The 13,791-nt window shown below is 54.5% G+C and overlaps 1 protein-coding gene across 3 annotated transcripts in view; it reads left to right on the top strand.

Moving 5' to 3' along the window:
- The window catches only part of ITGA11 (integrin subunit alpha 11), a 129,486-nt gene that overhangs the window by 86,550 nt on the left and 29,145 nt on the right, over positions 1-13,791 (top strand). For all 3 annotated transcript variants that reach the window (XM_086711036.1, XM_086711037.1, XM_086711038.1), the window contains 3 exons: positions 6,679-6,823; positions 9,514-9,662; positions 13,574-13,714. In XM_086711036.1, coding sequence (XP_086567162.1) covers positions 6,679-6,823; positions 9,514-9,662; positions 13,574-13,714 — 435 coding nt within the window. The remainder of the gene's footprint in view (positions 1-6,678; positions 6,824-9,513; positions 9,663-13,573; positions 13,715-13,791) is intronic.

Raw genomic sequence — 13,791 nt, 5'->3', positions numbered from 1 at the left:
ACTCATTTTCATTCCTCTGGTTGGAGAGACCAGAGTGCCTCTCCCCATCCTTATCACCGCCCCAGCTCTTCTAACGCCCCCGAGTCTGGTTTTCAAGTGACAGGCATCTGGAAGTTTCTATCTGATACGACTCTTAAAGAGAAGATGATTAAGTCTGAATCTGAGACTCTTCTTTTTAATACCTAAAAAGAAAAAACCAATCCTTCCAAATCCAAAAGAATGGAACAACGATGGCGGGCTATCTGGTGGTGTGACCGGCCACTGGGTTTGCTATTTTAGGGCACATAGGGTTCTCAGTGCTGATGCTGACCACTGAGGCCACCATAATTGGCCACAGCCGTCCTGTCCCTGGGAGTCCAGGTCCACAGCTCTCGGGGCTGGTCAGCCCTCTCCGGAGATGGGAAGCAGTGGTCCAGCCTTTCAGCTTTTCCCAGAGCAGGTCTCGAGCCCGAGTGAGTCCAAGTCCTGGGTGAGCTCTCAGCCTCCATCCCCTCCAAAAGTGTTCCACAGACGGCCTCAGACAGCCACTTCCTGCAAATGTGAGAAGAAGCCTTCAGCTTCCCTGGGCCTGTTTAGTTATATCAGAAGGAAAGGTCTCTAGTCCTGGAGGAAGTACCTCATAGAATGTTCTCAAATAGCAAAGGGGCTGGTGGCTCATCACCTGGGCTGCTGTTGCCTGTCTAGCAAGGAAACCAGCCTTCAAAAGGGTAAGAACAGCAGTCTTTAAAAAGAGTAAGAACAGCAAGAGGAAGGGGAGACTAGTGCCAGGGTAGAGAGGAGACCCCAAAACATCACCTGGTCACCCAAAGAGCCCAAGGCCCCAGACCACAGGAATGGCATCCCAGGCTGAAGGTCAGAGCCATGGGGAAACCCAGGGACCTAAGTCAACCCAGGAAACTCTAGTCTTGATTTGCCATAAAGGGGAAAGAGGACATTCTGGAAATGACCACCAGAAAGGCCAGCTATGGATCTCCAGTCAAATTCCAAAACATATTTTGAAGCCAGGGGTTCCATTAGTATTTGGAAATGAATGCCAAGATCACTAACAGCTGGAGTGGCTTCTATTAGTCCTGGCTGCGTGCTGAGGTGGTGAACTCCCTGTTGAGCTGGGTAATCAAGAAGAAGCTGCAGGAGTCTGCCAGAAAGCTTCCAAAAGGGATCTGTACCTCCCAAGGGGGCATAGACTCTGAGTCTGCAATCCGCACAAGCCAAGATGGAAAGTGTGCAGGAAAGGAAGGGGACAATAAGTTATGGATGCCCCCTAGTGGTGGATGGAGCTAGGGTGCTGCTCCCACCCAGGGGCTCTGCAGAGGAATTTCACATGGAACTCTTACCTCTCCCCAACCCCAAAAGTTTACAGAAGGAAGCAGTTTTATTAGGGTGGATCTTGTCTACACAAATACTTTGGTGACTCAACTGAGATGGGAAGAGACTGTTTCCCTTGAACCTACACGTGATGATCCAGCAAGACCAGCCCTCAGTTATGTCTGACACAGGTCAAGGGTGGGGAGACTCCTACCTCCCAGACCAGCAGCCCCAGCCACCCTCCAGCCTCTTCAGCCTGTGCCCTTCCCGCAGCCTCTGCTGGAGCTGTGGGCTGGATAGCCAAGGTCATTGGCTGTTACCTAAGCTGCTTAGCTGTGAAAGCCTTCAGGTTGTAATCTTTCCTAAGAGGTTTACATTTGATTTTTTAAGTTTATGTATTTATCTTGAGAGGGACAGAGAGCTCAACCCAGGGAGGGGCAGAGAGAGAGGGAGAGAGAGAATCCCAAGCAGGCTCCACAGCGTTGAGCCTGAAGCAGGGCTCTAACTCATGAAGCCAAAATCAGGAGTTGGCCGCTTAACTGACCGAGCCACTACAAAAACATTTGAACTAGTTTTGCACATTTGATTCAATCAAAAATGAAAGAAACTGGGGTGCCTTGCACAGTTCAGTCGGTTAAGCATCTAACTTTTGATCTCAGCTCAGGTCATGAGTTCAAGCTCCCCCACCCCTCAGGCTCCGCACTGACAGTGCTGAGCCTGCTTAGGATTCTCTCTCTCCTTCCCGCTATGCCCCTCCCCTATTTGCTCTCATTCTCTCTCTCTCTCTTTCTCTGTCTCTCTCTCTCAAAATAAATAAACTTTAAAAAAAATGAAAGAAACTGATCCATATGGTGATGTGAGGGGTTGGTACCTAGAGGCTGTGAACCTCTCCTACACCCCCATAACCTTAAACCGTGGACCCCTCCACGTGCTAGCTAGGGCAGGCAGTCAGCGCTGTCCGCGGGCTCCACCCCATGAGGCCTGGACATGGTAGCCAGGGTCTGCCGGCATGCTGTTCCAGATCATTCCCAAGTGACTCCTGGTGGCAGGAATCATTTCCAGGTCATTGGGGTCTCCTCCTAAGCCCAGCTCCGTGTCTCAGGCTGCACCCTGGTGCCAAGCACCCCACTCCTGAGCCTGGTTCCCAGGACCTCTGAGCAGAGACAACCAACCCGCTGATCAGGAACAAGCCGTCAAGTACAGGGTGGACCTTGCTCCCCACACCACCTCCTTGCCCCCGTGCCTACCAGCTTCTGGCACAGTGAAGGGCTTCTCTCCACAGAAAGACTGAAGGCCCATTTCTGGGTGTTTCCTGCCCAACCCCATCTAAACCTCCTGGCACTCATTGTTCCTCAGGCTCCACTTTAGGCTTGTTAAAAATGCATCGTCTATGACAGAATCCGAGCAATTAGTGAAAAGTATAACCCGTCCTCTTCACGACGTATTTGCCTTAGGAGGGGCTCTTGGCCCTTCTAGAGTCACTCTGATGGTGGACATGCAGGCACTAGGGAGCTATGGAGGAGCCTGGGGAGGAGGACAGGACTCAGTGCACAGGACCACCTATCCAAAGCCAAGAATTGTTGGCATCTGGCATTCTCATTCCATTACTGCTGGGCAAGAAGAAAGCACTGCCTGAATGTGTGGCCTCAGACAAACCATTTAACCTCTCTGAACCTCAGTCTTTGAGCAGATGTCTGAAAAACACTGGCGGAATCGAGTCTTGAGGCTTGGAACTAGAAGTGTACATTTTGAGACTTACGATCAAGTAAGGGTTTCTTAAAATCCTGTCCTAACTCCACCCACCTCCTCAGTCACCCCCCCCCCCCACCGCTTCCTGCAGGCCCCCCAAATAGGCTGCCCTTGCCTCCACTAGGCTGCCTCCCCTCAGGCTGCTGTAATGACTCCTCTGCAGCACCAACTTGACCATGAGATGTGATTCTTTGACTCCCGCGTCCCCGATGCTTTATGGATGAATAAAAGAACGAGAGGAGTTACTATATACCAAGTCCTTTGCTGACTGCCAAGCTCCGTGCTAAGAATTAAAAATGTTAATTCTCCCAACAAAACAATTTACAGCTGAGGCTGAGAGAGAGAGAGAGAGAGAGAGGGAGAGGGAGGGAGAAAAAAAGGAAGAGAGAGAGAAGCTTGCCCAAGGTCACACAGCTAGAAGCTTTGGAGCTAGAACTGGAACTCAGCAATGTCTGACTCCAGACTTCATGCTCTAACCACGGGGCCAGGGATTCTCAGCCTCAGCCCAACTGCCAACTTGGGCTGGATAATTCTTTGCTGCAGGGCCGTCCTGTGTATTGTAGGCAGCGGCCCTGACCCTACCCACCAGATGCCACACCAACCCCAACACCACCCCCAGCTATGACAACCCAAACTGTCTCCAGGCATTGCCAAATATTTCCTGGGGGCTAAACTGCCCCCCGTTTGGGAGCCACTGCCCTAAACGATGCTGTTTCTAGTGTTAGGGATGTGACCCAACCCTGGGGACACGGACCGGCTGGGGACACAGTTTGGAGGGACATGGTCACACGTACCAGGAACATTCAGCTCAGCTAGGGAGGCAAGACTGCTGCAGGGGCCAGGTCAGAAGGCAGCTAACTGATGAGCTAGCAGAATCAGACGGCAGGTGCTATGCCAGAGTGAATACGGGTACACGTTGTCTATAGGAAGTGCATGGACTTGGCCTTGGACCTGCTGAGGGCCAACATGCCTGCATCCTCACATCTGCACAGGGCACTAGAAAAGTCAGCTTGTGCCAAGGGTCCATGTGCAAGGCCACCCAGGCACACCGTGGCAGTATCTGGTGGGAGCTCACGTGGCCCCACGGGAAAGGAAGCCATAAATCAGGGAGCCGGTGCCAGGCCTGGAGCGTGGGATGAGGCTCTTCCCTGGAATGCCCTGGTATTTGTTTTCCAGCTGGGCCTACATGCTTGGCTTCCTCTGTCAAGGCTTTGGCCTTTTTTGGGGCCCTGCCCTTCCAGACTTTTTCCAAATTCAAAATGCCTGGGCTCTCCGAGCTGGGGAAAGACAGTGCCGTACTGAGGTTTGCTCCTCCTGCCCTCCCAGCCTGCCCTCTCCCAGCGAGGCTCTCCCTGGTAACAGAGCCCTCTCAAGAAAAGACCGCCCCCTGGGAGCACAGGCCTACGGGCACTGCCAGGGTGAAACAGCATAAGGCGAGAGTCTGTGAGCAATTAGCTGGCCCAGTGCTGCCAAATCCAGAAGTCCAGTGGAATCCCCAAGCCCCACATACATACGGGGTCCTCCCCAGAGGAATCCCAGGCCTCTTCAGTACATCATGGAGACTTCCAGTCACCTGCAAGGCCAAAAATTCATCTTCAGAGGCCTCTCCCTGAAGGAAGAAGCCTGGTCCTGCAGAAGCAAACCTGGATTCAGCCGGAAGAGAGAGGGAGGAGAGAGACGAGGCCCAAACATCACTGTCCTCTTAGAGGGTGCTCCAATGGAAAACTGGGGGCAGAGTCTGGGGGCTGCCCGTGGCTCTTCTCTCCCCTGCCCAACCCACCACCCTGCTCCAAGTCCCAGCCCCGCCCCGACTTGCTGTGCAGCCTCGGACAAGTCCCTTTCCCTCTCTGAACCTTGGAGGCCATTTGTCAAGTGCAGGTAATGAACATCTGACCTGCTGGTCTCTCACAAATGGGTGGCTGGATGAGAAAGTACTTTGCAAAGAAGGGAGCACACCCCAAGTGCAAGGAGCACTGGCCGTGAGTCTTTGAGGTGCCGGCCCTGATCCCGGCCCAGGAGATCATCAGGCGCTCCCAGGCTGAGGCTCACACAGACCGGGAGGAGAAAGCTAATTAGGAAGTGCGACATTAAACACAACCAAGTACATCAGACTCTCCAGAGACCAGCTTGCTTGCGGTCAGAAAAACATTGTCTGAACAGTCAGTCCTACTTCCAGAGAATGTGGACTTTTTAAACCTTATCTGAGATCAACTTCACTCTTTAAAGTGACCCCTGGGAAATGAGAAATGGAAGGTCTGAGTAAGGTTCACAGTCTTGCCCCCTCCGCGGCCACCAGTGAGACTGTTGCATGGTGACGCTGCCCACCTGCTCATTCACGGCCCTGATTGTCCCAAGGCCAGAATCACATTGTTCTGTCGGCACCATGGTATTGGAGGGGAGGGGAGATGGGGTGCCCTGGGCCCCACATGGCGGGGGAACCTCAAATCCTGCCAGTCAGCCAGGATTAGGGCTCAGGGGAGGAGAGAGGTGACTTCATCTGCTAGTGCTTTCACAGCCCAAAGCCGGGGCACGACCTGCCGGGCCAGGAGTCACCAAGGCCACCCAGGAAGGTGGCCCTCCCTGCTTCCAAGGGCTTGCTATCTGTCTTCCTGTATCCACTAGCTTTGTTCAAGGAGGTTGTTTAAGGAGGTGGAGTAGTGGTGGATAGGGTGTAGGGGCAGCCCAGAGAGTGAGGAGTGACCTTGGAGTCAGTAACAGGGAGACTGCCTGCCGCTCGGGGAGCCAGAGTTCCCGTCTTCCTGCCTGAGCATTGCAGCACCCACTTACACTGCAATTAAAGACAAGCCCCCTTCCTCAGGGTGCAGGCTGTCACAGATGTGGCCCTGGCTTCTCTGTCCAGCCTCATCAGAGTCGCTCTGGCCCCTGTCACTCTGCACTCCAGCCCACCAAACGGCTTCCAGTTCCTTAAAACCAATGCCTCTAAACTCTCTCCAGCCTCAGGGCCTTTGCACACTCGTCCCCTCCCCCTCCAGGTGTCCGGGTGAGCATCACTTACTCAAAAATGCTTTTCCTGACCCCCATTTCAATCTAGACTAAACCTCACTGTGGTATTTACCACATCCCCTATAGCAGTTATCACGCTTTGCAACTATTATGTTAACTTGCACATTTGCGTGGTACTTTGAGCTCTGCAAGGGCAGGGACTATATCGCAGCTCCGAGCAAGTGGCCAGCCCAGAGTAGACACTCGGTGAATTGTTACTGAAGAAATGAAGACGTAAGATTTGCACACAGGGAAGCAAGTCAGACACCACAGAGGAATGTGGAGGGAGGCCACGGGCAGGGGCCACAGCTTCCAGGAGCGTCAGAAGGAAGGGACAGTGACAGGAGATTTCCTGTGGGGCTTATGAAGAGCAATGGAGGCTTGGTTTTAGAGGTGGAGTCTATTTCTAGAACATTCCTTCGTTTGATCCATTTTGTGCTACGGTCCTGGCCTCATTCAAAAGTCAAGAACCCTGCCTGGAAGTCAGTTAAATAGTGAACACAGGAGAAGGTGCCCAAAGAGGCTGTGGTGGATGCTTCATTGTGCAGAACCTGGAGGTGGCTTCCCAGCAAGGGGCCCCCCGGGGACATGAGCTGATGTGTGTCCCCTCCCCGATGTCAGGACGGCATTCTGCTGGGAGCCGTTGGCGCCTATGACTGGAACGGAGCCGTGCTGAAGGAGACCAGTGGCGGGAAGGTCATTCCCCTCCGCGAGTCCTACCTGAAGGAATTTCCCGAGGAGCTCAAGAATCATGGCGCCTATCTAGGTAAGAGCCCGAGCTAAGTGTGGCGAATGGGCGCGGGCGAGGAGGGGCCCAGGGGAACGTGCCCCCACGTGAAACAAGGACCTGTCTGTGAATATCCTGCGAATGTCCAGGCACAGGTCAGGGGCCGCTGCCTCTTCAGCCTGGTATCCACACCTGGCACCATGCCTGGCATGCAATGGGCTCTCAATAAACAGGTAGAATAAATGGTAAGCAAAGCACCTGTACCTGAAATGTGCCTCAGTCGATGCTTCTAGATACCAGGCCCACTGTTGGTGTGCCTTTAAAACCTTCTGCCTTGGCTAGGGTTTGGGCACGCTGAGCTGCCTCCCAAGGCAACATGCACGTGGAGAAGTCCATGTTCGTTTTTATTGTTAACGTTCACCATCAAGGCAGAAGTCGCTTCCCGTTAAGCACTTTGGAAGCAGACATTAAAGAGCAGCACAGGGGTGCCTGGGTGGCTCAGTCAGTTAAGCATCCGACTCTTGATCTCAGCTCACGTCGTGATCTTGAGGTTCGCGGGATTGAGCCCTGCCTGGTCTCTGCACTGATAGTGCAGAGCCTGCTTGGGGTTCATTCTCTCCCTTTCTCTCTGCCCCTCCCCGATCGTTCTCTCTGTCTCTCTCTCTCTCTCTCTCTCTCTCTCTCTCTCTCTCTCTTGATAACATTGGTGCCCAGGGCCCAAGTGAGCAGGACCAGCACTGTGGGTGGTCGTGGACCAGTGGCCGGCACACTCCGGCCCCCACTGCACACGTTCTGGGGCTGACACCGGGTCTCTGAGGCAGAAAAAGACTGAATAAACCAAGAAGGTTCAAGCAAAGGGGGGAGGTGTGGAAAGTGCTAGGCAGGGTCAGGACACAGAAAGTAGACCAGGATGGAACAGGGGGGTGGAGCAGGAGGGGGAAGGGGAAGGCAGGTTGGCGCAGGTTGCAGCAGGAAGCCTCGAACGCCAGGTTAAGGAGTTAGAGCCTTTTCGTGTTGGTAGTAGGGAGATAGTGAAGGTATCTGAGTGAGGGGCAGCAGGATGAATCCACCTCTTCCTGGCCCAGCATAACTGTCTTCCTCCTCCCAGGGGGCCCTAGTGGGGTAGAACCAGATCAAAAAGCCCTCATGAGGCCCAACTATCTTGCCTTACCCACAGTCACAGCCCTTCTTCCTTCCTCCTCCCTCTGGGGCTCATCCATGAGGGCAGGGTCTGGGGTCTCTGGAAGATTCCTTCCTACATGCCCCAAGGGAGAGGGGAGGTTTGGAGGAAGGAGACTGGGAGACCAGGCTCTCCGCCTCCCCGCAAGGAAACTGTATGGATTTCTGTCATCTTGTCAGGCCTTCTGGGAGGCCGGTCCAGCTTTCAGGATGGCCCTGCCTGCTGGCCAAAGAACCACATGGAAATGTAAGCTACAGCCAGCAGACTGTGGGAAGCAGGAAGTTCTCAATGCTGCTTGTTGCTTTGGGAGGCCCACGCCTGCCCCTAGGACATTCGGCCCCCAAGCCCTTCCCATGACTGCTGTGTCTCCTTCTGAGGAAGCCCAAAGCCCAGGGCTAATTGGGAACATTTTCAGCTGCACCACTGAGGGCTCAGAAGACACCTCGGCCCCACTCTGCAAGGCTGATCCCACCCTACCCTCATATATTTATGGTTGTGTTAATACACAGCCAACACAGCCTATGCAACACTCCGGCTTCGCTGACCTTTCGAGCCCCATTTCCCAGAATACACCTTTAAGAGTCAAAAATACCGTGTCTGGAACCAGAGTAGCACGCCCTACTGCACCTGTTCTCCCAGCCACTGAATCAACCCGTCTACACATCCTGCAGCCGCTATACAAGCAACCAGCGGAACCATAGTGGTAGTGTTACCCACATATGCCCACGCACGTGCACACATGGCAGAAAGAGACATCCATTTGCCAGGAAGCAGCCCAGAACTGCTGACGAGGCATCTAAAAACCGGGATCCACTCTCAACCATCTGGCAGAAAGTGGGGCTCTAGGCTTTGCATGCATCCCCCGTGCTGGGTAGTGATAGGGCAAAGCCATCCTGAGGACACGGATTGGTGGCCTTTCCAAAAGAGCCCCTGGTTTCCATTTCTTCCTCTTTTACGTGGAGTATGTGTGGGACCGAGAGGAGGGGGCTCCATCCTTTGAGGCTGCAAAGCTCTGGGGCCACAAGAGTCGCTGGGACCCCACGTCGATGCCCAGTGGAGCGGCTTCTCCCACCTGGACAGCCAGTGCTGTAGTTCTCCAGACCACCCAGCAGCAGGTTGCAGTAGTGAGGACACTGGCGGGTCCCTGAGAGAGACAGTTGGTGGAGATTGCAAATCAAAGCCTGCCCCATGCGAGATGAAGCACGGCCAGGGCTCACCACCTCCCTCCTCCCTGCTCTCTCTCACACGTCTCGGGGACGCGGGTGAAGGGGCCCGGGGCACATGCACATTCCAGGTCAGCAGTGCCTTTTCGTAGCCCCACCTGGCTTCCTTGGCTTCCTCCAGCAGGGGGTGGGGCGCATGAGTTCTCCCCACCCTCCCTACCCCCCTCCTGAGCCCTGCCTCTTCCAGGCCTCCCCAGTTGTTCCTAGGAAACACCACCCCGCTGCTTCACATCTGCTCAGCCTGCCCTGAATGCACTCCCTGGGCTGGCCCTTCAGGCGCAGCCCAGGAGCTGGGGCAGAGACCAGCCTGTTTCCTCCCGTGGCAGGGTACACAGTCACGTCGGTCGTGTCCTCCAGGCAGGGGCGGGTGTACGTGGCAGGAGCACCCCGGTTCAACCACACGGGCAAAGCCATCCTGTTCACCATGCACAACAACCGGACTCTCACCATCCACCAGGCCCTGCGGGGTGAACAGGTAATGGAGGGGGAGGCTGGGGGCAGGGGCCGGGCAGGAGGGCATGTGGTCAAGGCTGGGCTGGCGGGGGCTCTGCTCTTCCTTCGCAGACATCCTTCCCGGTTGGGGGTCACACACCTCCTTCATACCAGCCTTGGAGCTGGACTGTCTCATCCCCAGAAAGCCAGGCCGTGGTCCCTGCGACAGCAAGAACCCGGGAGAATCTGTTTGCCTCTTGTCTCCGGTGCCAGACCTCTGTCCCTGGCTGCCAGCTTCTCTCTGTTCACATCCAGAGTTCAGGGTTAGAGGCAGCACCTAGGCCCCAGCTCGGGCTGCCAGGGCCCCTAGGCATCCCGGGGGGATGGTCACGTTCCTCACGCCCGCCTTCATGCTGCCAGAAGCAGGAGCAGCTGCAGACGCACCCACAGCGAGGCCCCGTGGGTCCACCAGCTCTTTCCTGTTCCTGGAATGGGAACAGTGCAGAGTGGTACAGCCCCTGCCCTGCCTGGGCCACGTGGGAACCAGACTGTGTCGCTAAGAGTCTCGTGTTGGGTGGTCACGAATACCAACTGAAAAGCTATAAGAGTCACTGGTAGTGAAAGATCGGGAAACAGGGTTCTTCTGATCCAAGCCATGCCAACAGCCGAGGGGAACTGTGGTCCTGAGACGCCACAACCCTTTTCCAAGGTTACATGGTGGATTCGAGGCTGGGTCGGGTTGAGAATCCAGGACTTTCTGCATGATACTGCCTCCTGACCCCTGACAACCCCAAACCAGCCCCCCCACCCCCACCTGGCCACACTCAGCATCCACGGCACCCTGGGCCTGGGCTGGGCCTTAGCCAGGCCCTTCCCATCATTCCCAGCTCACCTTCGGCTCTGCGGAGCCCAGGAACAGCCCTGCCCCCTGCCCTTGGCCTGTCACCATGAGGACAGGCTCCTCCCTGGGTCTAACCAAAGTCCCTCCAGGTGCAGGAAGCCATCATTCTCTTTCCCCTTCCCGTCTCAAGGGCACTGGCAGACCTGGGGCACTGCTCTGTCCCCCAGCCTGCCTGCCCACACTCTGCCCAGGGCTGGCTCTTCGGGAATCCAAGGCTAGACCTTGAGAGCTGGAGGGAATTTGCTGATGAATTTATGACATTTTTACTGCCTGGTTCCGCCTCCAACATCCGAACGAGAAACCGCAGTGCTGAAGGCAGCTAAATTAAGTGGATTCCAAATCACCGTGACCCACATAGCTGAGGCCACATATTTAGACAAATGCCTCCCCCCACTCCTCCCTTATTTGCTCTGTCTGCCTCTTAATTATTTTAGGTAGGGATAGCTCTTCGCTCCCCCACCCTGTGTTTAGAATTTCCCTTTCCCCCTCTTCCGTATTTTCTATCTTTCTCCTCAGTTAAAAGCTTTTAATGCCGGATGATGGATTTCTCCTGAAAGCACCCTACGCCAGGAGGCGGCTGGGGGAGGGAGTATCACGGGCTCGGGTGTCAGACCGGAGTTTCAACCCAGTTTGGCTGTAGCCAGCCATCTGACCTTGGGCAAGTGACTCAAATTCACTGAGCTTCAGTTTGTTCCCTGTGAAATGAGGACAGTGATCTCTCCTAAGGTAGCATGAGGCTCATATGAGCTAACCTGAGGCTGTAAAGTGTGTCACACAGGCCTGTCCCTGGGAGGGACTCCTTCGTCCTTCCTAAGTGACCCGCTGGTCCAGTAAACATTTCTTATATTTGTTATGTTATTGTCTATGCCCAGGCCTGGAGGAGACACAGCAGGAACAGGGTGCCCACTCTTGGGTGGGGGCGGGGGTGGAGAACAGGTGCTAGTATGGAGCTGGGGGTGATTGCAGAGGGGCACCCCTTGCAGGCAGTGGAAAGGGAAATGGCAGGGCAGGCCAGGGCCAGCTTCTAACAGGAAGTGACCTGAGGGCGGTGACGTTGTCCGGAAGGGAGAAGGGGAGAGTGGGGCAGACAAGAGAAAAGTATGTGCAGAGGGAAGCCTGGAACCCAGCCAGGGGCCGGGGCTTTGGGAGAAATCGCTGGGAATGTCAGGAGCGAGTGTGCGAACTTGGAGGTGCGGGGCGGGGCGGGGGTGTAGGCAGAGGCCAGGGAGGGAGGGAGGCCGGTCCAACAGGGTCACACTGAAGAACTTGGACCTCCCCCTGCACCCCTCCGAAAGCAAAGGAGTGGTGTGGTCAGCTGCTAGAAGCCACTCTGGCTGCCCGCAGGGGTGAACTGGAGGGTGAGGCAGGGGGTCCTTCGGCAGAGGTGCCTCTCCTGGGGAAGAGAACGCAGAGGAGGGAAGCAGACGGACTCAGGACGTGTTTGGCACACTCCAGGCAGGGCTTGCTGGGAACCTGCGGGTGGGAGAGGTGGCGGTGGAGCCGGGGAGGACCCTCAGCTTTCTGACTCGAATAGGTGAGTGGCCCCCTCGTTGAAGGGGGGGGCATGGCCCCCAAGGTGGGAGAGGAACACAGAGTGCTCAAATGCTAAAAAGAAAACATAATCTCCCGTCCAAGGTGCTATTCCCAGGATATTTGTAACGTTAAAAATTGAAACGAGCCTCGGGGCTCCTGGGTGGCTCAGTGGGTTCAGTGTCCACCTCTTGGTTTCGGCTCAGGTCGTGATCTCCATGGTTCCTGGGATCCAAAGCGTCCAGCTTTGCACTCATAGCACAGAGCCCGCTTGGGGTTCTCTCTCTCTCTCTCTCTCTCTCTCTTTTCCCCTCCCCTGCTCTCTCTCTCTCTCTCTCTTTTCCCCTCCCCTGCTCTCTCTCTCTCTCTCAAAATATAAACTAAAAAAAATATAAACTAAAAAACTAAAAAATATAAACTAAAGAAATGAGCCACGTGTCCAACAAGAGGATTGATTATACACGTGGCACATGCATAATTTGGAATATTATAAAACCACCAATGATCATGTTGTAGGAAAAAATATAACACATCACGGAGAAAGTGCTCATGACCCATTGCTTTATCCAAAAATCATATATAAGCTCTGTATATAGTATGATCCCAGACTGTGAAAATAAAGCCATACACACACACACACAAACAAGCCACACACTCTAGACAAAACAGACTCGGTGAAAATACACTAAAACGTTATAACATGGGACGTATAGTTGGATGTTTGGACAACGGGTCACTTTTATTTTCTTCTTCATACCTTTTTCTAATTTTGCTCATTTTTTGCCATGATATGTGCTGCTTACAAACAGAATAAATGGCAATCCATAAAATTAACCAATGGGAAGAAAGAAGAGGTGGAGGGGGTGGGATGACAGAGGGAGACAAGAGGGTTGGGGCGCCTGGGTGGCTAAGTTAGTTATGTGTCAGGCTCTTGATTTCGGCTCAGGTCATGATCTCAGTTCGCGGGATGGAGTCCCGAGTCTGGCTCTGTGCTGATACTGTGGAGCCTGCTTGGGATTCTCTCTCTCTGTCTCTCTCTCTCTCTGCCCCTCCCTGTTCTCTCTCTCTCTTCTCTCTCTCTCAAAATAAATAAACTTTAAAAAAAAAAAAAAAAGGAGGAGAGGCGCTTGGGTGGCTCAGACAGTTAAGCATCTGACTCTTGATTTCGACTCAGGTCATGATCTCTCTGTTCATGAAATTGAGCCCCAAGTGGGGCTCAGTGCCAACAGCTTGAAGCCTGCTTGGGATTCTCTCTCTCACTCTCTCTCTCTGCCCCTCCCCTGCTCATTCTCTCTCTCTCTCTCTCTTTATCTCTCAAAATAAATAAACATTTAAAAAAAAAAAGGGAGGAAAGAGGGAAAGATGGGACCAAGTGAAAATAGGTGAGTCTGCTCCACGGGAGGGGAGAGGGGGGTGAGAAGGGGAGGACCCTTTGTCTTTGTTCACCCAAGTTCCGAGTGGAAGGGCGTCCTCGGCTCCCTGTGCAGCCCAGCGCACTGCCCTCTCCCACCCCTGTGCTGCAGATAGGCTCCTACTACGGGAGCGAGATCACCTCTGTGGACATCGACGGCGACGGGGTGACTGATGTCCTGCTGGTGGGCGCCCCCATGTACTTCAGCGAGGGCCGAGAGCGGGGCCGGGTGTACGTCTACACCCTGAGACAGGTACTACTGCGGGGGGGGGGGGGTGGGGGGCGGCGGGCGGAGCCCTCTGAGGCACCTGGCCCCACCCTGCCTTCACT

The sequence above is a fragment of the Puma concolor genome, chromosome B3 (genome assembly GCF_028749965.1).
Source record: "Puma concolor isolate L17-30 chromosome B3, mPumCon1.1.hap2, whole genome shotgun sequence".
Lineage (NCBI taxonomy): Eukaryota > Metazoa > Chordata > Mammalia > Carnivora > Felidae > Puma > Puma concolor.
This window is presented reverse-complemented; position numbering and strand designations above follow the sequence as displayed.